This window comes from Mustela putorius, unplaced genomic scaffold, assembly GCF_011764305.1.
Source record: "Mustela putorius furo isolate JIRA1106 unplaced genomic scaffold, ASM1176430v1.1 tig00000743_pilon_pilon_pilon, whole genome shotgun sequence".
Taxonomy (NCBI): Eukaryota; Metazoa; Chordata; class Mammalia; order Carnivora; family Mustelidae; genus Mustela; species Mustela putorius.
The window spans coordinates 3,064,267-3,091,825 of record NW_025421464.1 but is presented as its reverse complement, the minus strand read 5'-3'; the positions used below and the strand labels follow the sequence as shown (position 1 = coordinate 3,091,825).

Below are 27,559 nucleotides of genomic sequence, written 5' to 3'. Positions count from 1 at the left end.
AGGCTGTAATATGTCCCACCTCCATTGCCCCTTGAGACATAATCCAATAGTCAGTTCTGGGATAAGTCATTGCTGCAATGATGAGGATGAGTCATTGAGTCATTTTTAGTCCTAGTTCCCAAACTTCAGACCTAGACTTAATTCTTTCAAGAAAACCTGCTCTTGTTTTCAGCTTAATTGCTCTTCCAACCCTAGTAGGGTTTGTAACTTCCTCTCACTTTCACTGATGTTTGCCTTGGATCCTGTCTGAGCCTGAGGGACAGTCTTCTGTGATAGAAATAGCTTCTTATCTGGCTTTTCCAGGGAGCCGGGCCAGTAACTGCGTCCTCACCCCTTCCTGGTGTGTTTGATCACAGGCAGAACATACTGGTTAGGCTTTATTTATTTATTTATTTTTTTAAAGGTTTTATTTATTTATTTGACAGACAGAGATCACAAGTAGGCAGAGAGGCAGGCAGAGAGAGAGAGAGGGAAGCAGGCTCCCTGCTGAGCAGAGAGCCCGATGCGGGACTCGATCCCAGGACCCTGAGATCATGACCTGAGCCAAAGGCAGTGGCTTAACCCACTGAGCCACTCAGGCGCCCCTGGTTAGGCTTTAAATGCAAAAGCCAGATGGTTGGCAAGTCAGATGGCCATGAGGGCATGGTAGTTGAAGGGAGAGGAAGGGAGGCTGCCCAAGGATTAGTAGGTATAAGCACCCCTTAGCAGGGCAGCAGGGGGGACAGCGTAGCTAGGAGAAGAGTGACCAGTACTTGGGTAAGTCTTTTAACCACTATGACGTACACAATGTCTTCCCAGTAGCTCATTGGAATTGGGAACAGTCCAGATGCCAGGGCAAATGTGGCAGACAGTGTTGGTTGCCTGCCTTCCAACTACTTCCCCTTCTTTGTTGCTAACAGAATGCTGATTTTATTGGGTGGAAATATGATCTAAGTCATGATTATTCCCTTTCACTAATGATATTTCTAGAAGTGGGCATGGAGCCCAGTCAGGCCAATGAGATATAAATCTTCATGGGAATATTTACCTCTCTGATAAGGAGTTTTGAGGAGAAAGCCCTTTGTTCTGCCTATCACTTCCCTGCTTTGGGTTTTGTCATGTAAGAAATGATTGGTTTGAGCTGTGGCAGTCATCTTATGTTCATGAGGGGAAGGCCAAGAGACTGGCAGAGAGGCCTACCCTGAATTCAGTGTCATTGAGTCGCTGAACCAATCCTAAAATTGCCTTCCTTTAGATTGCTTTTTTAAATAGCATTTTAGGGGCACCTGGGTGGCTCAGTGGGTTAAAGCCTCTGCCTTCGGCTCAGGTCATGATCTCAGGGTCCTGGGATCGAGTCCCGCATCGGGCTCTCTGCTCTGCAGGGAGCCTGCTTCCTCCTCTCTCTCTCTGCCTGCCTCTCTGCCTGCTTGTGATCTCTGTCTGTTAAATAAATAAATAAATAAATAAATAACATCTTTTAAAAAATAGCATTTTATATTTTATTCTATTTTAAAAAAATTTTTATAGGCTCTAGGCCCAGCATGGGGCTCATGACCCTGAGATCAAGAGACATGCTCTACCAGCTGAGCCAGTCAGGCACCTCTAATAAATATAGCAAGAATGATCAAAATATTTTATTACCAATCAGCCTTAGTGGTTGGGTAATGCATGCCATAGAATACTATGATTGATTTATGATGTCTTCCATGAGCAAGGGATAAAGAAGTGCATATGTTTACCATCCCAGTCCTACCTAAGGCCAGTCCCATACCTGGTACATGGTAGGTACTCACAAAAACCAACTTGTTTCTAAATCTCTACTCCTATCAGGCTCATCTCAGATCAAACTTGTCATCATATTGCCTTTCACCTCCAACTGCCATTGTTAGTCAGATCTTCCTTTTCTAAAAAGACACCGGTCCAGGCCCCAGTGAAGACTGTTTTTTGGTTGCAAATATCATAACTCCTGTTGGGATGGCAGTTCGACTTTCTAAAGGACGAGTATCAGAAACTGGAGCATTAACAGGTGATCGACAGCACCTTCCCTCTATCAACATGTATCTCCACCAATTCTCTCTACAAACCAGCTTCTTCCTCTTCTCTGTCCCCACAGCAGAAGGTGGTTGCCCCCGTAGCATTTGTGTTTGTTCAAGATACCAGTCTGGAATCTCTCCCAGTCTCATGTTGGGGAGCCTGCTGTGGGTCAGGAGCTCATCTTGGTCCAGCTAGCATAGCCAGAAGGGCAGGATAACAAAGCAGAACATGAATTCATGGGTCAGTTGGGCAGAGAAGTAGATCTAGGCTGTTATTCTAGAACTTCATCGTGGTCACCACTGGCTCCAAGTGCGTAACTGAATTTAATTTTAAATTAATTAAGATTAAAGAAAAATAAAAATTCAGTGGCACCTGGGTGCTCAGTGGGTTAAGCCTCTGCATTCGGCTCTGGTCATGATCTCAGGGTCCTAGGGATCGAGCCCCTCATCGGGCTCTCTGCTTAGCAAGGAGCCTGCTTCCCCCCCACAACTCCTCCCACCTGCCTCTCTGCCTACTTGTGATCTCTGTCTGTCGAATAAATAAATCTTTAAAATAAAATAAAATAAAAATTCAGGTCTTCATTTATACTTGCTACATTTCAAGTGCTCAATAGCCACATGTGGCTAGTGGCTACTGCATTGGACAGTGTATATATGGAACATTTACCTAAGGGCAGAAAACTCTGTTGGACAGTGCTGTTCTAGAAGGTGTTCACTATACTTACTCTATGATGTTTGGTCAGAGCTAAGAGCGTCTATATCGGTTAGGGTACAAGCTATGCTATTGTAACAGGAGATCCATAAAATACTGTGGCTTAAATATAATAGAAGTCCTGGGGCACCTGGGTGGCTCAGTCAGTTGAACATCTGACTCTTAGTTTTGGCTCAGGTCATGACCTCAGGTTCCTGGGATTGAAGCCTGCATAGGGCTCTGCACTCAGAGCAGAATCTGCTTGTTCCTCTCCCTTCTCCTCTGCTCCTCCCCTACTTGTGTGCTCTCTCTCTCTCTCTATTATATCTTTTACAAATACATATAATAGAAATTCTTGCTTTCTTAGGAAACAGACCATGTCTGATGTGGCATCTCCAAAGTGTCAGCATCCATTTATTTCTGTTTTGTTGGTCAGCCTTCCTTAGACCGTGGCTCATGACCTCATGGTCAAGATGGTGCTTCACCAGTCTGTGTCCCAGCCAGCTTGACCCTGTCAGGGGAACAGAGGAGGAAAGGAAGGGCATGCCTCTTTAATAGGCAGACCTTGGCAGTGGTACACATCCCTTCTGCTCTCATCCTATTTGCCAGACTTGGTCACATAAGTACTCATAGCTATAAGGGAGCCTGGAAAAGGGTCTCAAGCTGGAAGGCTATCTCTATCTTGGAGGACAATTGGCATGGCCCCATAGGACCATGTCATTTCATGCCTCCTCCTTGCAGATGAGCAAACTGAAGAAATAGAGGCAAACAATGGGTCAGTGGAAGAGCAGTCCCACCTCCTGACTCCTGTCTCAGTGCTCTTTCATCGCCTTGTTGTGGCTGTTGTCGAGTCCCTTTAAGCAGTCATCCCAAAGGTCCAAACACTTCTACTTACTTGGTTAGAACTTAGTCATGTGACTACACCTAGCTGCAAAGGAGGCTGGGAAGTGTGGTTTTTCTTCCAGGCAGCATGGGTATGCTTCTATAAGCCAGGGGAAACAGGAGAGCATGGATGTTGGCATGCATCTAGTATTTTCTACCACGCTGCCCTGTCAGAGACTTTAACCTAGAGGAGGATAGTGATATGGGACATAAATTAAACTCTTATGAATTAGTGACAGCTGTGATGTGTGCTGCATGGGAGCCCATGTCACGACAGTAACTGCTGACCTGTCCTCTGACCAGTCAAGTACATGAAGGAGGTCTCACCATATTTTAAGAACTCTGCCAGCGGGACCTCAGTTGGTTGGGACTCGCCTCCTGCTTCACCCCTTCAGCGACAGCCATCTTCCCCTGGCCCCCCACCCCGGGACCTCAGTGATGCCAAACGTGTGTCCTTGAAGATGGCATATGTCTCGAGGAGGTGCACCCCCAGTGACCCAGAGCCCAGGTAAGTCTGGGGTGGGGGGGCAACTCAGACAGAGATGAGTGGTGGGGCCGAAGGAAAGATGGCGGTGTGTTGCAAGTGACCAGCACAATGCCTGAACATAGCAGGGCTTAAGAAATGTTTGTTTGTTGAATGGGTGTAAGAGTGAAGAGGATGGTGGTGCGCTTGGGTTTTCTCTTTTCCTCTGAACAGCTCACATCTGAGGAGGAGCTTGGACTGTAGAAGAGCCCTGGGGTCCAGTCCTGGTTCTCCTTGAACTAGTCCCTTTTCCTCACTGACCTTTAGCTTCCTCACTGGGAAATAAAGTTTCTAGACTCAGTGATCCCGTCAAGTTTCTTCTAACTCTGCTGAGGTTTGTAGATGTCCAGTAGCGTTCATGTCAGGGCCGTGGAAAGTGACTGTCCTTCACATATGGGCAGCCTTTACCAGTTCACTGATGGTAAGATTGGTAAGAGCCAACACTATTGAGTGTTTACCATGCACAATTTAATTTAACTCTTGCAGCACCCCTATGAGCAAAGGCCCATTATTTCAGCCCCATTTTGTAGATGAGGACAGAGAGAGGCAGTAACCTGCCCAAGATCACACATCCAGGAAGGGATAGAACTTGCCTCATTCCCAGTAGCCTTCTCTGCTTTAGAAACTTCAGGTGCCTGAGGGATGTGGTGGTTGACTGGAGAATATGTTGACCGAGTGGGGCATGCAGGATCAGGGGTGGTGTTTACATAGAGTGACCATAAAAGGCTTTTGCTGTGGGTCCTAGGTACAGCTGAGGTTCAATGCCGGCTGACACCCAACGTTGGCCTGGAGGTTCAGCATCCCGTGGCCTAGCCCTACCCGCTATCCCAACTCTAGCTGCCCCCACGAGGCAAGAGCTGGTGATTTGCAGGTCACTTAAGATGTTCCACCAAAGGGGCGTTTTGTGTTGGATGAAGGCGAGGTGGTATTAGTTATTCCTGAGACTTACTGAACATTAGGTAAATCGTGGTTCCCAGCCTGATCCCAGACATCACCCGAAACATGTGTTTGTGTGTTTTCTGTTTGTTCATGTGGAGTTGACAGTAAATGCAAGCGTTTGTGTGCCTTTGTGAGTGTTTGCATGGGTGTGGGTATAGATTTGTGCCTATGTGTTTGTGTATGTTTGTGTTAATATCCACGTGTGTGTGTGTGTGTGTACACGCGTGCTTGACTGTGGGCACGTGTGTAAAACAGATAACTTGGATATACCTGTGGTTCCTTATCAGCACTAAATATCCCAGTCAAAGGAGCACGATCTGGTAACCAAACTGTAATGAAAAATATTTCACACTTTTACTACGTGTTAGGATCACACTGGGCTGCAAGTATCAGGAAGGCCAGTAAGCAATGGCTAAAATAAAGGGCGGGTTAACTTTTCCACGTGTTGGAGAAATGGTTCAGGATCAGCTAATTAGGCTTTTTTCGCTCCTCAAGAATGCCCTTAATGAATCAAGCTTCTAGCTTCTCCTCTGCCATTTTCATTGTGTATTTTCTTCTTAGAGGTAGAATGGTGGTTGTGCCTTGAAGCCTGTGTCCGTATTCCAGGCAGGAAGAAGGCAAAAGGCAAAGGAGTTTTTCTCCTGGCATTTTTTTCCTTTGCCGCATAACAAACCATCCTAAAATATAGTGTCTTCAAAGATAACAGTTCATTATTTCTTATAAATCTATAATCCGAGCTGGCTCGGCTGGCCAGTTCTTCTGCTTTTTGTGGTGTCTGCGGGGGCTGGAAGTACAAGATGGCTGCTTCGCCCCCATGGCTGCTGCCTCAGCTAGAATAGTTGGAACAGCCAGGGGCTGGCTAAGCAGTCCTCTTTCCGCAAGGCCTGGTTTGTTCTTCCTCTCAGGGTAGTTGGTCACAGGGTCCTTAGACTTCGTGGTGTCTTGGAAATGCCAGAATGTCACTTCTGTCACATTTTATTTGTCAAACCAAGTTACAAGGTCAAGGAGAAGAGAAAGAAATTTCACCACTTGATGAGAAAAGTAGACTGTGTGGACAGGGAGGGAGGGATTTGGTGGAAGCCATCTTTGGAGAGTAACCACCCCATCTAGGGAAGCTTTCCCTTCAGTTGGGAGGGGACGTCCTTGCCAGAGACTTCTGTCTATGTCTCGTGCTTGGACCTGGTGGCCAGCCCTAGCTGCAAGGGAGGTGGGAATTCAGGTACTTCCCTTCCTAGTTCTGCAGTAGAGGGAGGCAAAGGAGAAGGGGGTTGGAATAGGTATCGTGGGAGCCATCTTCCAGTTTCTGTCTCACTTCATCTGTGACAGAAAGGGCAAAGAGGAGCGAGTCTTTCATGGTTCAAACATAACATTTTAAAATCCTTCCCCTGTCACTGCTCCTCTCGGTACCTCCTGGAAACCCTTCCCCCACAATTGTCCACATGGCTTTTTTTTCTCCGTCCCTTCTCCGTTCTCCACTCCTCCAGCTCTTTTTATGCAGACTGACTTGGCCTCTCAGTTTCCACGCTCTCCCCCCACCCCCGCCCCCGTTAGTTTATTACTTGCATCCTGTGCCACAAGGGAGGAGCCAGGAGCTGGCTCAGAAGGAGAATCCTTCTTAGAAACCAGGAGAAGAAAAGTAAGATCATAAATCCTCACGCAGTGATTTTGGCTCCTATCACACATGTTTGCATATGTGTTTAATTTGTATGTATATGCCTGTGTGTGTATGTGTCATAGTCTCTTGTTGCTTAGGCCCTACGAAGCCCCACTTGTGGCTGGAGCCCCCGCAGGGAGTGTCCCTCCCCACCATCTCTCGGATTCCCTGTGGTTTCTCCTGGTTTTGCAAAGAATGGGGTTTGGGGCCAGGTTTCAAGGTTGGGCAGCTGCAGCCCCACAAGCTGGTCCTCCCCTCCCCTCTGTTTGTGCCTGCAGGTATCTGGAGATCTGTTCAGCAGATGGCCAAGACACCCTCTTCCTGAGAGCCAAGGACGAGGCTAGCGCAAAGTCGTGGGCAGCTGCTATCCAGGCCCAGGTCAACACTCTGATGCCTTGGGTCAAGGACGAGCTGCAGGCGCTGCTGGCGGCCACCAGCACAGCTGGGAGCCAGGACATCAAGCATATCGGCTGGCTGACTGAGCAGGTGCCTGCTGGGCCAGGCCTCAGTCCCCCACCTTGACCCCTCCCCTGGAGCTAACCACATTCCTGGGCAGGATCCCACTCCTTCCTGGCCCTCTGACCGCTCCCCTCACTGCCCCTCCTCACTGTTGGCTTGCCCCCTGCAGCTGCCCAGTGGGGGCACGGCACCCACCTTGGCCTTGCTGACCGAGAAGGAGCTGCTTCTCTACTGCCATCTACCCCAGACCCGTGAGGCTCTGAGTCAGCCAGCCCGTTCGGCCCCCCTCATTGCCACCAGGTATCCGTGGGCAGGCAGGGGTGCCTGTCTCACCCAGAGGTTGGGTGGGGGTGATGCTCTCCATGGGCCTCAGAGCTGGGGGATTCCAGCCTCATTCTGCCCTGGGTTATTTGCCAGGTGACTTGAAGCAAGTGTCTATGTTATCTGGGCCTTAGTTTCTTTATCTGTAGAATGGGGGCTTGCAAGAGAAGGATGCGAGGTCCCACTAGTCACTCACTGATTGACACCTACTCTGCCCCAATCTGTGCAGCATGGTTCAGGGGACAGGGAGCTGATCCCAACAGTCTGCCCTGAGGGAGTATCCAGTCTGGTGGGGGAGGAATATGGAGGCTCTAGGAATAGCCTCCATAGCACAGAGTTTAGGAACCCCTTCACGCTGCCTGGTCTGATGGGCAAGGCTTTAGCAGGAGGTGCTGTTGAGCTGGGCTTTGACGGATGAGTAGAAGTTTGCTATTTCAGAAAAAGTGGAAGAGCATCTTACACAGAGAGCAACATGGTCAAAGTTACAGAAGTATTAAGGGCTACAGGGTGTTCATGGAGCTCCAAGTGTGCTATAAGTGGGATGTAGACTCTATACAGGAAATGAAGAGAAACAAGGCAGGAAGCTGGCAGGGCCTGATCTTGTGGAGACTCTCCTGCCCGGTTAAGGAATGCAAGTAGCTTTATCTTAAGAGTTGTGGCCCAGTGGAAGGGTTTTAGCCTGGGAGTGAAGTGAAGTGTTTGTGTGTGTGTGTGTATGTTTAATTAAAAAAAATTATTTTGGGGGGCCCCCGGGTGGCTCAGTGGGTTAAAGCCTCTGCTTTCGGCTCAGGTCATGATCTCAGGGTCCTGGGATCGAGCCCCGCATCGGGCTCTCTGCTCAGCAGGGAGCCTGCTTTCCTTCCTCTCTCTGCCTGTCTCTCTGCCTACTTGTGATCTCTGTCTGTCAAATAAATTAAAAAAAAATAAATTATTTTTTAAGCTTTTTAAAAAAGATTTATTTTAATTTTTAAAGATTTTATTTATTTATGAGAGAGACAGAGAATGCAAGAGAGAGCAGGAGGAGGAGAGGGGCAGAGGGAGAGGGAGAAGCAGACCACCTCCCTCTTCCCCCTGCCGGGCATCTGATATCCTGATGAGCAAGGAGCCCTATGCGGAGGCTCTATCCTTGAGATCATGATCTGAGCAGAAGGCAGATACTCAACTGACTGAGCCATCATGGTCCCCCTTTATTTATTTATTTTAGAGAGACAATAAGAGTGATCGGTGGGCGTGTTGTGCAAAAGGAGAGGGAGAAGGAGAGAGAGAATCCAAAGCAGATTCCCTGTTGAATGCAGAACCCAAAGTGGGGTTTGATCTCACAACCCTGAGATCATGACCTGAAACAGAATCAGGAGTCTGGTGCTTACCCGTCTGAGCCACCCAGGTGCCCCGACTTGGGTTGAGTTTTAGAAGAATTCCTGTGGCTGCCACATGGGAAATGCATTGGAGGGGGCAGGATGGAAGCTGGGAGGCTGGTACAGTCATGCAGGAGAGATGGTAGAGGTGGGTGGAGGCAGCAGATGGAGAGGAAAGGCCGCATTTGCATTGGAAGGCACATGGGTGGTAAAATTAACTGGGCTTAGTGCTTGCCAGATGGGGAGGGTGAGGGAGGTGTCCAGGAAGAATGGATGAATGGGAGGTTTGGAGCTTGTGTCTGGATGAGCAATGGGACTAGGGGTGGGAGTGCAAAAGGGGGAGGCTGGAGCAAGTTGCCGAGTTGAGTGGGGGACGGATAGGGAGTTTGGATGGTAATCTTGGGGAGTTATGGGTTTATAGTTCTGGGCTTGAGAACAGGAAACTGGGTGTCATAGCAGCTCTAGTGGGTAGCTGAAGTTATGAGAGAGTGTGTGGAGTGAGGAGCAAAGAGGGCTAGGGGCCAGAGCTCTGTGTCTGTTGCCCAGAGAGGGGGAGTGAGTTACCCTAGGTTAACACAGCAAGTGGGAATCAAACCAAGTGCCTGGGCCACTGGCCCTGGATGGGGCTCCAGCTCATGGGTCAGGAGCCAGATGTGTACCAGGAATAAGCTGGTCATGGATTGCCAAACTAATCAAGGGACTCATTAATTCAGGTCACAAATGTTTGTTGAACACCTACTACATGCTGGGCATTGCTTTCATTGCTGAGAAGAGAGTGGTGAACCAATTAGACAAAAATTTGTATCCTAGATGATATTCTAGCGGAAAAGACAACCAAAAACCAAGTGGAGCAAATAAAGAATACGTATCATTTCTGGTTATCATGATGAAAAGTAAGGCTAGTGAGTGCCAGGCATGCTATTTTAGACAGGGAGGTCAGGGACGGCTTCCAGAGATGACATCTGAGCAAAGATCTGAAGGGAGTGAGGGAGGGAGCCATGCAGGTCATCAGGGAAGCGTGTCCTTGACAGAGGGAACAGCCTGTGCAGCTGTGCTGAGGCAAGAATGTGCTCCACGTGTTTGAAGACACTAGCTTGGGCGGAGTTTCGGGAGCAGGGAAAGGATGGCAGGAGGTGGGCCCGGTGAGTCTGTCAGGGCAGAGCTGGAAGTCCTGTTCACTGATGAGGTGGTAAAGGAGTCACAGGGGCCCTTCCCCGGGTCACCACCCTCATGGCCGATTTCCCCATTGTCTGAGATATCACACTTTGCCCTTCCCCTCCACTCCACCCCGCCACCCCTAGGCTGGTGCACTCAGGTCCCTCCAAGGGTTCGGTGCCCTATGATACAGAGCTGTCTTTCGCCCTGCGCACGGGCACACGTCATGGTGTGGATACTCACCTGTTCAGCGTGGAGTCGCCGCAGGAGCTGGCCGCCTGGACCCGCCAGCTGGTGGATGGCTGTCACCGGGCTGCGGAGGGTGTGCAAGAGGTGTCGACAGGTGGGCTGGGCGGATCTGGGAGTGCCTCTCGGGTGATGAACCTCTCACCCCCAGAAGCATTCAAACTTCCTTCTGTAGGGTGCTTCAGGATGGGGATAAGAAGTGGGCTTTGGGGTCCCTAGGAGCTCTCTCTTTTGGATGTGCAGGTGCCCCAGTGGGTAGTAAGACTCTTTGCCCTGGGTTTTCTTGCCCCAGCTTTGTGATGCCCCTGGGGTACAGTTGCCAGATAAACCATAGGACACCCACTTAAATGTGAATTTCAGAAAACAACAAATACTTTCTCAGTGTAAATATGTCCAAATTATCCATTGTTTATCCAAAGTTCACATTTAATGGGGCAATTCAGCGGGTCTCTAAGGGCTTCAAGGGCCATGTTTGGTGGATCTCCTGATAACCTTTATAGGGAGAGAGGGAGTGGGCCTTCCGAACACGACGGAGTTTAAGCTTCCCTTTCTACTTCTGGACGTGGGACTTGAAGTGGGGTAGAGTTTCTCCGTGAGCCCATTTTTCTGTATTTGAGGATGGGGGCAACTCCAGGCGGGGTAAATGTACAGATGGTCTACCAGGCAGTGAGCTCCCCGTCCTGAGCAGTACTCAAGCCCCATTTGTGGCATTACTGACGAGGGTCGGCTGTGGGGCTCATGGTCTCTGAGAGGCCAGCTGTGCCTGTGCCCACGTTGTCCCCTCTTGCCCCCACAGCCTGCACGTGGAATGGCCGGCCCTGCAGCCTTTCTGTGCACATCGACAAGGGCTTCACACTGTGGGCGGCGGAGCCCGGTGCAGCTCGAGCTGTGCTGCTTCGACAGCCCTTTGAGAAGCTGCAGATGTCCTCGGATGACGGTGCCAGCCTCCTCTTCCTGGACTTCGGGGGTGCTGAAGGAGAGATTGTGAGTGGAGGGGGCGGGAGGCTGTGTTGTCCCAGCGGCCAGGCTGGGTGGGGCTCCTGACCCTTCTTTCCATCCACCCTGCAGCAGCTGGACCTGCACTCGTGCCCCAAAACCATGGTCTTCATCATCCACTCTTTCCTCTCGGCCAAAGTCACCCGCCTGGGGCTTCTGGCCTAGAGGTCACTGGAAGCACTCGCCCTGAAGAGAGGGTATCTGTCACCTGGCCTGACCCGGCCCTCCGCTGACTGCCTGCTCACCACTGGGCTGAGGGAAGGGAGTGGAAAGGAATAAGAGATTGGAGTCCCAGCCTCTAAGGGAGTCTGGGATGGTCTTGGGACTGGGACCCGGACTCAGGACACAGTGGATCCTGCCTGTGATGGGGTAACCTCCCAGCTGCCCCACCATTCCCCCACCAGTGCCTTTTGCAGAGAGATATTTTGTGTACACAAAAGCCATTCCAAGCCTGGGACGTGCCCCTGTGGGGATCCTGACCCCAGACAACAACTGCCAGGCCTCCTAGAGGCTCCTAAGCACCCTCAGAGGCCTCCTCTGAAGCTGGAGTTCCCTGGGGTCCATGGCAAGAGAAAGAGGAGGAACCTTTCTGTTCATTTCTCCCCTCAGCTCTACCACCTGGGGCGTCGGTTTTTCTCTTCATCCTCTCTCCTCCTTCCTCTTGGATAAATAAAGAGCCTGTGAGCACATAGGCAGCCTGGCCTAGTGTCTGTGGTTTGTGCCTTGGTCTCTGGACTCTTTGGTGGCCGCCATAGTCCCAAGATGAACCAGACCCAGGACTGGGGCTCTTTTCCTGGAGAAGAGCAGACCTTTAACCACGGGGCCATAAAGAAAGTGTATTTGTTATCTATTATTGTGTGACAAATCACCCCCAAATCTAACAGCTTGAAGTTTATTATTTTTCAGGTTCTGTGGATCAGGAATATGTGAGAGGCTAAGCTGGGATATTGTTGACTCAGGGTTTTTTTTTTTTTTATGAGGTTGCAGTCAAGGTATTGGCTGGGGATGTTCTCATTTGAAAGCTTGACTGGGACTAGAGGATCTATTCCCAACATTGCTCATGCATTTGGCTGCTGGCAGGAAGCCCTAGTTCTTTACCCTACGGGCCTAACCGAGGGCTGCTCAAGTACACTTGTGACAAGGCAGCTGGCTTCCCCCAGAGGGAGTGACACAGAAGATAGAGCCAAGAGGAATCGACAATGCCTCTTATGACCCAGACTTGGATATCTCATACTGTCAGTTCTGCTTTTATTCTAGTCATTAGAAGGGAGTCACTAAGTCTAGCTGACACTCAAGGGGAGGGAAATTAGGCTCCATTTATTGAAGAAAGGAATGTCAGAGAATCTGTGGACCTATTTTAAAGCCATCATAGAGGGGCACCTGGATGGCTCAGATGGCTAAGTGTCTGCCTTTGGCTCAGGTCATGATCCCAGGGTGCTGGGATCGAGCCCCACATCAGGCTGCTTACTCAGTGGGGAGCCTGCTTCTTCCTCTCCCTCTGCTGCTGCTCCCCCTGTTTATGTGCTCGCTCTCTCTCTCTCTCTCTCTCCCTGTCAAATAAATACACAAAATCTTAAAAAAAAAAAAAAAACCAACACCACATCATAGAGAGCCTCAGGCTCCTTTCCTGTGGGGGAGAGGACACTTAGAAAATGGTTTGTGGAATGTTCTTTAGAAGCTGTAATGTGCTGGCTGGATGTGAATATGCCACGTTTATAACTCTCTACTTGTTTGTGCTGTCCAGAAGATCAGTGTCAGTAATGAGAGCTTATGATTGGAGACTGCTTGCTCTCTGCCAGGCACTTTGCTTACATTTCTTCATTGGATCTTCACCACACACCTATGATCTCCATTTCAAAGATGCAGAAACTGTGGCTCAGAGAGGGAAAGTGACTTGCTCAGAGTCACACAGCTCTGAGGCATCTAAGCATGGGTTCAAACCAGGTCTTTATTGCTTTGGAGCCATGTGCACCTTGGAGACATTCTGGCCCTGCACTATCCATTAGAAATGTAATGTGAATCACATGTGTAATTAAACATTTTCTAGTAGCCACATTTTAAAATATAAAAAGGTGAAAATTATTTTTTGTTTTTATTTTATATTTAAAAAGATTTCATTTATTTATATGACAGAAAGAGCACAAGCAGGGGGAGCAGAAGTGGGAGAGGGACAAGGAGGCCGCCTGCTGAGCAGGATGCCCTTTGCTTTGTGGGGCTCTGTCCCAGGAGCCTGGGATCATGACCTGAGCCAAAGGCAGATGCTTAACCAATTGAGCCACCCAGGGGCCCCTTATTTTTTTAAAACATATTTTATTTATAGATTTGAGAGCACAAGTGTTGGGGGAAGAGGGAGAAGCAGACTCCCCACTGAGCAGGGAGCCAGATGCAGGGTTTGATCCCAGGACCCCAGGATCATGACCTGCGCCCAAGGCAGATGCTTAAATGACTGAGCCATCCAGGCGCCCTGAGAATAACTTTAATAATATGTTTTATCTAACTCAATGTGTCAAAAATATCACTTCACATATATAAAAATCTATTGAGATGTTTTACTTTTTCTGGGTACTAATTCTTTGAAATGTGGTGTGTGTTTTATATCTATAGCACATCCCTAAGTGCCAAATTTTCATTGGAAATTCTTTTTTTTTTTTTAAGATTTTATTTATTTATTTTTAGAGAGTGAGAGCATAGGCAGAGGGGGGAACAGAGAGGGAGGGAGGTGCAGGGGAAAGAATCTCAGGTAGACCCCAAGCTGAGCGCAGAGCCCTAAGTGGGTCTGGATCTCATGACCCTGAGATCATGACCTGAGCCGAAACCAAGAGTGAGATGCTTAACCCACTGAACCACCCAGGCCTCCCAATTGGAAATTCTTGATTTATATTTATATTTCATAAAATTTATAGTCAAAGAAAGTAGATTCCCATGCCCAAGTTAGTCCAACTGCACTAAAATTTTCCAATAATTAAATTGAGCATCAGTTTTTAAATTAAAATGAATTAAACTTAAGTGGCTCAGTGGGTTGGGCCTCTGCCTTCTGCTCAGGTCGTGATCTCAGGGTCCTGGGATTGAGCCCCGCATCCGGCTCTCTGTGCAGTGGGGAACCTGCTTCCTCTTCTCTCTCTGCCTGCCTCTCTGCCTACTTGTGATCTCTCTCTCTCTCTCTCTATTGAATAAATAAATAAAATCTTAAAAAAATGAATTAAACTTAAGTAAAATTTAGTTCCTCATTCACACCAGCTGCGTATCAAGTGCTCAGTAGCCACATGTGACTGGTGGCTGTTGTATTGGACTGAGCAGTTTTAAGCAAGCCTCCGCAGGAGGGAACTGAGGACCACGTGAAGTCACATAACAAGCCAGAGCCAGAGCTATAGTTCTGGAAGCCTGGGGAGACTCAGGTGAGCAGAGATACTCCAGCCTTGCCTATGTATCTACACATCTGCCCATCCATCTGTCAATTCATTGTTCATCTGAGAAAATATCTAGTGTGTGCCTACTCTGTGCTAGTTCTTGGGGCCAGAGGCTGATTTGCTGAGAGCAAGACGGACAGATTCCCATGCACAGGGAACAGAAATCTGGCAGGATCTCCCACAAGCATATGTGTGGTACAGATTGAGCAGACATGGAAATAGCAGAGGGGCCAGCGAGAACCTGACCTACTCTAGGGGTTTAGGGGAGGTTTCTCTCAGAAGGAGACATGGGAGCTAAAGTTCATCTGAAAGAGTATAATAAAAATCAGCTCCTGCTGCTGTAATGCTATGGGGGGAAAAAACCCAACCCAACCTCAGTGACCACAGCCATAAGTATTTATTTTCATGCTCCCGGGGCTGCCTGTTGACTGCAACTTGACCTTTATAAGCTGGGCTTGGCTGGGTGGCTTTACTCCAGGCTATGGGTTTGGCTCAAGTCCACTCTGTGTTCTTTCTGGAGCCCAGGATGAAGGGACATCAGCTCTCAAGGCACTTTCTTTTCTCCTGGCAAGTGACTGGAGTTCAAAGGCAAGCAAATTGCATAAGCATGGTTACGTCCTCTGTCTGTGTTATGTCCTCTGTCATTCTATTGGCCAAAACAAGTCCTGTAACTGAGCTGTCAGTGGGGAAGGGAGGAATAAGAGCTCAGTAACAGAACTATCACAACCAGTAAGAGGTAGGTGGAGAGGGGGAATGGCATCCCAGGTGAGAGATCCTGGGGTGAGATGGAACAAAGGGGCTTCTAAACTCCTGGAATCTGGGGGGGGGGGTTGTTTTCATCACCTTCATTGTCCAAAACACAGCAGCATTTAAAACTCTACAACCTGGCAACTGAAAGTAGAGGCTTAAAAGAATGTGGTGAGATGTTATGGGGAAGGTGGTGGGAAATGGTCCCTGGTTCCCAGGTGGGCTGGTATGTGTGTGGGGCAGGATAGTAGGGGATGTTGGGAACAGCTGTTGAGTGTGTGTGTGTGTGTGTGTGTGTTGGGCGGTGCAGCCTAACAGAGAACATTCCTCATGTTACCAGCTTCGTACCATGGGCCATGGGATTGCAGTCTCCTGCCCTGATCATGAAGGGGCAAGGGGACATCTCCCTGTGGGGTTCCTAAGGGAAGGGCCAGATTTGAAAGAGCCAATTCTAAGAGCCTTAGAGACCTGGGTTCAAACCCTGACTTTCCCCTGACTCCCATATTGGAACACTCTGACGCTGGCTTTTTTCCAGCTCTAGAATTCCTTGCTCATGACTTTAAGAGGGGAAGACTGAGAGTAAAAAGGGAAGGGCCATGGTGCTACCATAAGCAGGACCTGAAACAGGGAGCTGGTATGTGTGGAAGGACAGGGGCCATGCTTGATGGTCGCCAGGGAGGGAGAAGGGGCATTGTCGCCCTTGGCAATGTGGAAGGCATGCCCCCCTCGACATAACTCATAACAGATGCAGGTGCTGCCACCATAGTGGGACTCTGTGTGGCACAGGTACCACCCCCTCCATGGCCACATTAGGACAAGACATCTTCCCTTTGCAGTAAAAAACTTCACAGTAAACCTGAATATTTCTCCATCTGGAATCTTTAGATCCCAGTGTCCAGTAAATTGTCTCTAGAGTTTTTTTTCCATGATTTCTGAAACGTTGTATTTTTCATGGTACTAATAATTACCCCAAGTGATCAGATCGCATTCTAGGTTATCTGGAGAACCCACAGTAAAAATTAGGAACCATAGTACAGCTATTGGCCTGAATTTGCCTTTGTATTTTTGACTGAACTGGCACCCATCAGTCATCTAAGGAGATAGGATGAACTTAATTCCAGTTTCTCGAATGCCTGAAATCCAGGTTTGTTTCCATCATCCTTATGGCCCCAAGAAAGCACAATGGTCCCGGACTCTGATCTTTGGGCAACTGCCACAGTCTCCTAAATGCTCTCCTTACTTGTCTCTCCATCCTCTTACCCCAGGTGCAGTGTATTCTCCCCACAGCAGCCACTTTATAAGCAATGAATCTGGGAATCAGCAGGGCTGATTAACTTGGCCATGGCTATTATGGTGTCAAAGCCTCAGTGGGCACCCAGCCAGTCTGACTTTCACTTAGTCAGTGGTAAGAACAGCATTTTGGGGTCCAACCGGCCTGTGGGTGGATCCCAGTTCTGCCACACATTGGTTGTGCCAGCTTCAGCATATGACCACCTTTTGTCTTTTCAGTTTTCCTGCCTTGAAGTGGGCCAATAATAACCTCAGAGTTCTAATGAGGAGTCAGAGAAGTCATTGCAGCAGGGCCCTCAGATTCTTACTTATTCAAAGTTCTGGGGCCAGTGTCTCCATCTTATTGACACAGGGCTTTCTTCCAAACCACAGACGTCCATGCAGGCACAGACAGAGCAGAAGTGCTGAGGAACTAGTACACACAGGAACATCTTTCCACCATGATGGCTCACATAGAACTGCTCTAGCTTCCTCTCCTCTTGGATGAAATAATCCTGAGGTGTGTGTACTACACTGTTTCCCAGAACTTCCCAGTGGAATTAAGGCCCAGATACCCACCATGGTAACATTTTCTCCTTTAAAACAAAAGATTATTTATTTATGAGTGGGGGGAGGCAGAGGGAGGAGAAGCAGACACCTTGATGAGCAGGGAGCCTGATGTGGGGCTACATGCCAGGACCCTGGGATCATGACCTGAGCTGAAGGCTTGATGGACTGAGCCACCGAGGTGCCCCTCATGGTAACATTCTTTATTGGCTATCACCCCTACCTTCATTCCCTGATTACCCTAGTAGTGTTTCCTGAGACCACTGACTTGCACTCAAATCCTTATCTTGGGATCTGTTTCTGGAGATCCCAAACTAAAATATAATGCAATCATTTATTCATTCAATCGCTATTTATTAAGCCCTTCCATGAGTTAGGCTCTGTGCTGGCTGCTGGGCATGTTGCGATGAACAGGACAGTATGCGTCCCTCCTCTCAGAGAGCTGAGAGCCTGGGAAACAGGCAACAACAAGTAAACAATGATTCCATCATTTTGGATAGTGTCAAGTACTGTGAGGGAAATGATGTGATAATGATGGGAGCGGGTTATATAGGGGTGGTCAGGGAGGGCCTCTCTGAAAAGTTGGTATCCAAGCTGTGACATGAAGAATGAGAAGGGGCCAGGGCGCCTGGGTGGCTCAGTGGGTTAAGCCGCTGCCTTCGGCTCAGGTCATGATCCCAGGGTCCTGGGATCGAGTCCCGCATCGGGCTCTCTGCTCAGCAGGGAGCCTGCTTCTCTCTCTCTCTCTGCCTGCCTCTCTGTCTACTTGTAATCTCTGTCTGTCAAATAAACAAATAAAAAAAAAAATCTTAAAAAAAAAAAAAAAGAATGAGAAGGGGCCAGCCAAGAAATAATTTGGGGGAAAAGCATTCCAGAAAGAATAGTAAGTAGACTCTAATGTAAACATATGCTTGGAGTATTTATTGAAGGAGCAAGATAAAGTTACAGAGTTGGGGTGTAGTCAACTAGAGATAATATGTTAGGAGAAGTGAATTGGGGAAGTAAAAGTAAGCAGGGGCCAGATCATGCAGGCCCCAGAACACAGTGGGAAATCTGGATTTTATTGCAATGCCAACGATAAGCCACCCAGAATTTTCAGCAGAAGAGTGATGTGGTCTGAGTCAATGACAACACAAAGTCTCTTTTTAAAAAATTTTTAAAGATTTTTATTGATTTATTTATGGGGGGGAGGGGCAGAGGGAGAAGCAGGCTCCCTGCTGAGCAGGGAGCTGGTAGGGGAAGGTGTGCTGGGGGTTGCTCAACCCCAGGACCCTGAGATCATTACCGGACCAGATGTGGGACATCCAACCCACTGGGCCACCCAGGCACTCCAGACAAATTCTCTTAGGCTCCTTATGGGAAATAGTCTGTAGGAGACAAGGACAAGGTGCAGAAACAAGGAAACCACTTCCCTGCCTATTGCAGTAGTTTTAGATGAGATGAAGGTGGCCTGGGCTAGAGTTGTAGCACGGGAAGTGGATCAATTTGAGACATTTTGGAGTTAAAGCTGACAGAACTTGCTGACAGATTGAAAGGAGAGGGAGAGGGGGGAAAAATGACTCCTCCATTTCTCCCAGTGTAACTGGGTGGATTGCTGGGTCATTCACTGAGATGGTCTAGACTGGGAAGGAACAGATTTTGGGAGAGGCTGTGAGTGTGGAAATGAAGCGTTCTGTATTAAGTTAAGGGTCAGTCATTAGATACCCAAGAGGAGGTACCCCGTATGCCACTCAACTATGGGTCTGTAACGCCTATCCCCGGGGGCTAAGGGGTCCAGGCTGGAACAGTGAATGGAAGTCTTCAACCCATAGTGCAGCGCTGTCCAGTAGAAAGAGGACGTGAGCCACGTATGCAGTTTAAATAGGCACACTAAAAGGGTAAAAAAACAGATGAAACTAATTTAAATCATAGTCATTTGATCCAGTATATTCTAAATATTATTTCAACACGTAATCAATATAAACAAGATTGATGAACTATTCTGCACCCTTTCTTGGACATCCGGTGTGTATTTTACATTTAGAGTACATTAATTCGCACTCATTTCATTCCAAGCACAGGACGGCCAGGGACTACCACTCAGGTCAGCGGCCCGAGCCGTTTCGCAAAGCCGGGAACGGGTACCCACCCGGACCCTACTGGGAGAAGCGCTTCCGCCGGGACCTCCCGGACGGAAGTCGTGGCGGAACGGAAGTCGCTCGTGTGTGCTCTCAGCCGCTGAAAGCTGGGGCGGCGTCCCGCTTGACTGAGTGGGGTTGCGTTGCCGGATTTAGGGCGCTCGGGCTGCGGCAGGTGAGCGGCGCGGCCCGCGGAGGTGGTCCATGCGTGGGGCCGGCGGGCGGCGGAGCCCCGCAAACGCTAGGTGTTCGAGGGGAGGATGGCGCGGCCCCTGGAGTCAGACTGTCAGGGTTCGCGCCCCCGCCCCGCTGCCTTCTCGCCTGTGACCTTGGGCATGTCATCCCCATTGCCCCCGAGCCTTGTCCTCATCACGGGTGAAGTCGGGACGATAGATTGGCTTACAATGTTGGTGAGGATTAGATACGGAAATCCATGGGAAGCACTAAGCACCGCGCCTGAAGCCTTGTAGCCACCCCAACAAAGTGTTTGGGGTGTTTTATCGTCTAGGCGTACTTCGGTTGAGATGAGGCTGCTGTCTGGTCGTTATTGCCGTCTACCAATTTTTGAGCATTACCAACCCCCTGGCCCCCGTCGCTCCAATTTTATTTGCATTATCACATTTGATCCTCACAGCAGACACAGGTATTACTATCCCCATTTGACTCATGGAGAAATGGAAGCTCCCCGAGTTTAAGAAGCTCGCCAGGTGCCCAGGGTTACCTGGCTAGGCAGCAGCTGGGGCAGACAGACTCCAGAGTCCATGCTCTTAACCGGATTGCTTTATATCTCTCATGAAAGGGGGTGCGGGCTGCAAGTGTGCAGTTACTGAATGCTTACCTTATGCCGAGTTTTGTTTTTAATACCTTTTTTAATTCTTACAGTATCTCTGGGACGCAGGTACGACCTTTATCTTTATCTTACAGATGTGGAGTTGGCAGCTCAGCGAGTAAGGAGCAGGGAAGTGTGACTTTAAAGCTCACACTTAGAACTCTGCTGTTCTCTGATGCTTGAATGTAGGTTAGCACTGCACCTGCCTAAAGTGCTGGTAGCAGGCGACCGAGTTCGAGAGGCAACAGGCTGCAGCTGCTCATTTTACATGTACAGCACCTGCCATGAGTTAGTTACTGAATGGGAGATGTTGAAGATGTACAAATGGATGAGATTTGTTCCCTGCTTTTAGAGATCTTCCAGCCTGTAAGGGATGGCAGAAGTGTAAGTAGTAATTAACAGCCAAGTCTTGAGATGGAGATTAGGAGGCTTTGGGAATCTATAGGAGGACCCCAGCCTAGACTTGGAGAATGGTGGCCAGGACAGGGATCTAGGAGGCATTCTCGGAGGAAGCAGAGACCTAAAAGCATGGGAGTTGGCTAAGTCAGAGAGAAGACACAATAACTAGAGAGAACAGCGTGTATAAAAGCCTAGAAGCTAGTGAAGATCAGTACAAAAATGGTGTGACTGGAAGGAGTGAGGCAGTCAGTCTGGAGACCGTGAGGTCTGTTAAGGATGTGTGGTGGGAAGTGCGTCTCCATCTCTTGGACTTGGAGTCACCAGGGTTCCTTCCTGGGAGGCAGTGACTGTTTCTTACGCACCCTAGAGATACTGTGCTCATTGACAAGTGTGTACCTTAATATTCCTGTGCTCCTTCCCCTGCAGGTTAAAGTATAGCATACTACAGACACTATTGGGCGTTTTGCTTCCTTGTTTTTGTCATGTATGGATACAGCCTTACTTTTTTTTTTTTTTTAATTTTTTTTTTTTTTTATTTGACAGAGATCACAAGTAGGCAAAGAGGCAGGTAGAGAGAGAGAGAGAGAGAGAGGAGGAAGCAGGCTCCCTTCTGAGCAGAGAGCCCGATTCGGGGCTCAATCCCAGGACCCTGGGATCATGACCTGAGCCGAAGGCAGAGGCTTTAACCTACTGAGCCACCCAGGCACCCCACAGCCTTACTTTCTATTTATTTTATTTGACAGACAGATCACAAGTAGGCAGAGAGGCAGGCAGAGAGAGAGAGAGAGAGAGAGAGAGAGAGAGAGAGAGAGAGGAGGAAGCAGGCTCCCCACTGAGCAGAGAGCCCAATGCGGGACTCGATCCCAGGACCCTGAGATCATGACCTGAGCAGAAGGCAGCGGCTTAACCCACAGAGCCACCCAGGCGCCCCCAGCCTTACTTTCTAACAGTTGCATTTTATCCCATTGCATGGATGAACCATGACTTAACTAGTCCCCTTCTGATGACATTAGGTCTTTTCCATTCCTTTCCTGTTAGAAACACTGCTGCACTGAATATCCTTACACATGGGTCATTTTATACATGTAAGACCCTATCTGTAGGATAAATATCTAGGAATGGAACTGGTTGGTCAAAGGGGTTGTGAGTGTCATTTTGATGGAAAGTGGCAAATTGGCCTCTGTAAAGGTTGTGCTATTTTCGTCTCCCCAGCTATGTGTGAGGGGGCCTGGGTAGAACATTTGAAGGCAGTAAGTCGAGTTTCTTGGAGGGTAGGAGTCACTGATCAGACATATGGTGCCCCATGTTAGATACGTCCCATTTGAAGGAACTCAAAGAAAGATCCCCTCAGATAGTAAGTGGATTTCATAGTAATGGGAGGCAACATAGCTAGGTGGCTAGGAGCATGGTCTTTGTGGTCATATAGACCTTCATTTGAGTCCTGGCTCTGTTGCTTAGGTGGGAGCTTAGGTAAGTTCCTCAGCTTCTCTGTGTCTATTTCCCTATCTCTGAATGGGGGTAATAGTACGACCTGTGTCCATCTTGCTGAGGATTGCTGTGAAGATTTAATGCCCTTGAAACTGTTCCTGGCACAAGGTGCTTCTTTGTTATTTTGTCACACCATCTCATCTCATCTCTACCACCCCTTTGTTTTGAAAACTGCCTGGATTTGTATCTTACCTTTGGCACTCCTTTGTCTGATCTTAGGCAAGTTGTCCCAGGTTTTTTTTTTTTTTTTTTTTTTCCTAATTATAAAATAGGGATGGTGTTAAGAATATCTTCTTCTTCTTGGGTTTTTGGGTATTAAATGTATTAATACATGGGATGTGCTTATAGCATTGCCCGGTATGAAGTGTTCAATAAATGTTGGTGTACCTGTTATTCTTTTGCAGACTTTGGGCTTTGATTTAGTGCCATGCATCCTTTGCAGTGTGTCCTGCAGACACAGAGGTGGGGGCCCTTGGCTTCCGTGTCCTGGCTCTTGCTCAGGACCTGCAGGGCATGTAGTAGTATTCCCAGCACTGCATGTGCGAGTGTAGAGAGGCAGCAGGAAGATGGAATTTGGAAGGATTTCAGCTCCAGGCTTGCCAGTGGGCCAACTTTTCAGCATTTTTTAAGAGCGTCAGCTCCTCAAGAGGAACCAGACATGGAGGACCCTCCCCCCTATCTCACAGTGGATGAACTTCTAGGGAAGCAAAGGAAAGGTTGGTTTTACTTTTCTTCTCTCTTCAGACTTCCTGCTTTGCTCCTTTCTAGTACCCACAGCCTGATTCTTAATTATTCTTTTATTGCAGACCTGGCTTTGGAGGGTTAATAGGGTGGGAAGGTTGCTAGGTTCTGGAATTGTCAGACTTCATCAAGTAACAATATTAAGAAACTTGTGGGCACCTGGCTGGCTCAGTTGGTGGAGTGTGCAACTCTTGACCTCAGTGTTGTGTGTTCAAGCCCCATGTTGACTGTAGAGATTACTTAAAAATAAAATCTTTAAAAAAAATTTTGGGGTGCCTGGATGGCTCAGTCAGTTGTGTCTGACTTTGGCTCAGTTCATGATCTCAGGGTCCTAGGATCAAGCTCTGTGTCAGATTCTGTGCTCAGTGGGCAGTCTGCTTCTCCCTCTCCCTCTGCCCCTTCCCTGGCTTGTGCATGCTTGTGTACTTTCTCAAATAAATAAATTAAATCTTAAAAAAAAAGAAAAAGGAAAGAAACTCATACTTTTGGTCCTTGTAGCTAGGGTGGGTGGAAGTCCTGGGGAGTCTTCTGTTTGGTTACTTTTGGAAACCCTATATTTACTCTGTTCTGATTTTTTTTTTTTTTAAAGATTTTATTTATTTATTTGACAGAGAGAGATCACAAGTAGGCAGAGAGGCAGACAGAGAGAGGAGGAAGCAGGCTCCCCACTGAGCAGAGAGCCCGATGCGGGACTCGATCCCAGGACCCTGAGATCATGACCTGAGCTGAAGGCAGCGGCTCAACCCACTGAGCCACCCAGGCGCCCCTGTTCTGATTTTTAGATCATTTTTTTTTTTAAGATTTTTATTTATTTGTTTGACAGATAGAGATCACATGTAGGCAGAGAGGCAGGCAGAGAGAGAGGGGGAAGCAGGCTCCCTGCCGTGTAGAGAGCCTGATGCAGGCCCTGATCCCAGGACCCTGAGCTGAAGGCAGAGGCTTGACCCACTGAGCTACCCAGGCGCCCCGATTTTTAGATCATCTTAAGTCATAAGAAAGCTTTCACAGTTCGTGCTGTAGAAATTCACTCAAAAATATTTCATTTATTTATTTGAGAGAGAGAGCAGAGAACACAAGTGGAGGGAGGGAGAAGGGCAAAGGGAGAGGGAGAAGCAGATTTCCTGAGCTGATGTGGAGCTCCATCCCAGGCTCCATCCCAGGACTCCAAATGAAAAGTGGACACTTAACCGACTGAGCTACCCAGGTGCCCCTCTTTTCTTTCTTTCTTTTTTTTCTTTTCTTTTTTTTTTTTTTTAAGATTTATTTATTTATTTATTTGAGAGGGTATGCATGGATGTGTGAGCATGGAGTGGTAGAGGGAGAGAATCCATAAGCAGACTCCCCACTGACTGTGGAGCCCCATGCAGAACTCCATCTTATGACCCCGACATCATGACCTGAGCCAAAAATTCAGCTGGGTTGCTTAACCAACTGAGCCACCCAGCTGCTCCTTTGTAATTAAATTTTTAGAAACTGGTATAAAATGTTACATTTTGCTGTACTATGATGTACCTGTCCTCTATAGTTGGACATTGTTTCAAAAGTTCTATATAAGTTGTTTAAAAAGTTTTATACAAGTAATGCTATAATATGTATCTTCGTATATACATGCACGTATATACATATAAATGTATGTCTATGTCCTATTAAATTTTTTTCTAGGACAAATATCTAGGAATTAAACTAGTAAATCAAGGAGTATGTACATCTTGTGACTCCTGCTAGATATATATATATATTTTTTAAGATTTTATTTATTTATTTGACAGAGGGAGAGATCACAAGTAGGCAGAGAGGCAGGCAGAGAGAGAGGCGGAAGCAGGCTCCCTGCTGAGCAGAGAGCCCGATTCGGGGCTTGATCCCAGGACCCTGAGATCATGACCTGAGCCCAAGGCAGAGGCTTAACCCACTGAGCCACTCAGGCGCCCCTCCTGCTAGATATTTTGTAGTTCTTTACATATGTGTAAATATGTTTATTTGTTGTTCCCCTCAGTTCTGACGTAATTTTTTTTTTTTTAAAGACCAGGAAAGTGAGCCAAGGAAGGTTTAAAAAAACATTGTTGGTTGTTTCTTTCTTTAAGTTACTGCTGTTCTGTGTTGGGTTTCATATGATTTTTTTGTCACGAACTTTTAACTTCATTTGGACTTTATTTGGGTCTGTTGATTAAAAGGTGCTGAGGGGCAGGAATTGATGTAGGAATATAATTTCAGAGGACTTGCCAGAGTATGAAGTTGATGTTCTTTTTTTTTTTTTTTTTTTTTTAAAGATTTTATTTATTTATTTGACAGAGAGAGATCACAAGTAGACAGAGAGGCAGGCAGAGAGAGAGAGAGGAGGAAGCAGGCTCCCTGCTGAGCAGAGAGCCCGATGCGGGACTCGATCCCAGGACCCTGAGATCATGACCTGAGCCGAAGGCAGCGGCTTAACCCACTGAGCCACCCAGGCGCCCTGAAGTTGATGTTCTTAAAACTTGATGCAAATGTGTTTTACATCATAATACAGCCATGCTTTCTTTCCTTTTCTTTCTTTTTTTTTTTTTTTTAAGATATCTCTGTACCCAGTGTGGGACTTGACCTTAAAACCTGGAAATCAAGGGGCACGGGGGTGGCTCAGTGGGTTAAGGCCTCTGCCTTTGGCTCAGGTCATGATCCCAGGGTCCTGGGATCGAGCCCGCATCGGGCTCTCTGCTCAGCAAAGAGCCTGCTTCTCCACTCTCTCTCTGCCTATCTCTCTGCCTACTTGTGATCTCTGTCAAATAAATAAATAAAAAAATCTTTAAAAACAACAACAACAACAAAACCTGGAAATCAAGAGTTCCATGCTCTATCAGCTGAGCCAGCTAGCCGCCCCAGTGCTTGCTTTCGTTTCAGTATGTTTGTTTGAAGTTACTGTAGGAAGTTACCTCATTTTTATTTTCTGGCTTTGTGTGCCTTCTGGCCATTGCTGCTCCCTTCAGAGGTTGGAGAACTTCATTGTGAGAAGGAGGGGTATAATGTATGGATTTAAATTTTTCCCCCAAGTTGATACTCAGCACTATTAGCTAGTCCTCCCTTTTCTAATTGTTTTTATAACCACATTGCCTTGACTGTCAGGTGCATGTTTCTTCTGTGTTTTAAATGATATGGCCTGTAATTATGTATGTATGTAATATAGTATTTCTTTTGTTCTGAAAGGCTATCATTAATTTGGGGGTAGACCTGGAACTTAATGTTGTCTTAGAATTGAGGCAGCAGGATTTAGTGGATGACCAGTTGCCTCAGATGTTTCTGGGGCATTTGGGAAGGAGACTTGTTGAGACATGTGGTCTCTTTTAGTTTACCTATTATGGAATCCCCCTCTCATTGCAGTCTACCTGGAGACCTATGGCTGCCAGATGAACGTGAATGACACAGAGATAGCCTGGTCTATCCTACAGAAGAGTGGCTATTTGCGGACCAGGAACCTCCAAGAGGTACATGCATTTTCTGCTTTCATTGTTTTCTGGGCCTGGGTGAGACTCCGCATTTGTGCCAGTTTTCAGATGTAGCTTCAGAAATAAGGTATGGCCTGGTGAGAGTGAGTTCCCTTGAATAAAATGCATAGCATGGAACTAAGGTGTATTTTTTTTTCCAGTTATTTTCGAAACTTTTATGGTGGTGCTCACTTTTAGGCAAGGAACTAAGTTCACAATGGGCTGGGAGGTGGAGGGGGAATGGGGAGTTAGTGTTTAATGGGTACAGAGTTTTAGTTGAACATGAAATGGTTCTGGAGCTTGATAGTGGTGATGGTTGCACAACAATGTGAATATACTTAATGCTACTGAATTGCACACTTAAAAATGGTTAAAATGCTAAATTTTATGCTATGTATGTTTTACCACAGTGATAAAGAAAAAGATAAGTGGATAGTGATTCTACAAGGCAGATTTCAAAGATCATAATTTTCCCTTTTTTTCCGTTGCTTTCCACTCAGGCTGATGTGATCCTCCTTGTCACATGTTCTATCAGGTGAGAATTTGTTCTTTATCCAGAGAGTGAATATATTTTATGCCAGAGTTAACAGTGCCAGGCCGGCAGACGTGTGGCAATCAGTCAGTGGATTCGTGATTTTACAGCAGTGGAGATAGTAATGATAGAACTGGGTTGACGTTTGCTGAGCACGTACTGTGTATCAGGTCCTGTGCTGAGCACTGTACTTGCCCTACTAATTTAAATCTCACAGCAGCCCTATGAGATAGGTGTTATTATCAAACCTGTGTTATAGGTGAGGAAACCGAGAGTTTGCTGAGGCACCCAGCTTTTCCTAAGGCTTCTCTTGCAGGTAATGGCACATATTCATGACGTAATTCACATTGTAAAGGTTCGGGTGCAGTTGGTGCAGAGATGGTGTCATGCATCAGAAGTGAACATACTGTTTCCTGCTTTGTTTCTGTGTACAAGGCATGTTAGTGTTAATGTTTCCTTAGTGTTAATATAAGTGTTTCTGCTGTAAGACACTGATCTTCATGGCTTTGGGAGATTCAGAAATGGACGCTTCTTCTGTGGAGCCTGGCTTTCAGGAGCTTGGTTCGATAAGGGAACTAAGGCAGATACACAAATAGCTCTAACATCTGGCAGAAGGCACTATGTAAAAAATCAAACAATAAAAGAGAGTTGCTAACTACAGGGAAAAGTGTAGTTAAAGTGATGGGGCAGTTAAAGGGTGGACAAACTCTGTGAGGCTTTGTGAAGTACATTGTTTCTGAGTTTGGGCTTGTCAGGTGTGGAGATAAGCTGGAAGGAA

The 27,559-nt window shown here is 47.5% G+C and overlaps 2 protein-coding genes across 3 annotated transcripts in view; both read left to right on the top strand.

Annotated features, from left to right (window-relative positions):
* SNTA1 (syntrophin alpha 1) overlaps window positions 1-11,928 on the top strand; it is a 29,169-nt gene extending 17,241 nt beyond the window's left edge. The window contains exons 3-8 of the mRNA XM_004746622.3: window positions 3,889-4,093; window positions 6,980-7,187; window positions 7,330-7,460; window positions 10,138-10,334; window positions 11,034-11,221; window positions 11,306-11,928. Coding sequence (XP_004746679.1) covers window positions 3,889-4,093; window positions 6,980-7,187; window positions 7,330-7,460; window positions 10,138-10,334; window positions 11,034-11,221; window positions 11,306-11,398 — 1,022 coding nt within the window. The 3' untranslated portion in view covers window positions 11,399-11,928. The remainder of the gene's footprint in view (window positions 1-3,888; window positions 4,094-6,979; window positions 7,188-7,329; window positions 7,461-10,137; window positions 10,335-11,033; window positions 11,222-11,305) is intronic.
* Window positions 11,929-19,366: 7,438 nt separating this feature from the next.
* Window positions 19,367-27,559, top strand: part of CDK5RAP1 (CDK5 regulatory subunit associated protein 1) — a 37,902-nt gene continuing 29,709 nt past the window's right edge. The window contains exons 1-4 of one of the 2 annotated variants that reach the window (XM_045084081.1): window positions 19,367-19,515; window positions 22,461-22,772; window positions 26,146-26,249; window positions 26,750-26,784. In XM_045084081.1, coding sequence (XP_044940016.1) covers window positions 22,484-22,772; window positions 26,146-26,249; window positions 26,750-26,784 — 428 coding nt within the window. In that variant the 5' untranslated portion in view covers window positions 19,367-19,515; window positions 22,461-22,483. The remainder of the gene's footprint in view (window positions 19,516-22,460; window positions 22,773-26,145; window positions 26,250-26,749; window positions 26,785-27,559) is intronic. The other variant, XM_045084082.1, reaches the window with a different exon arrangement.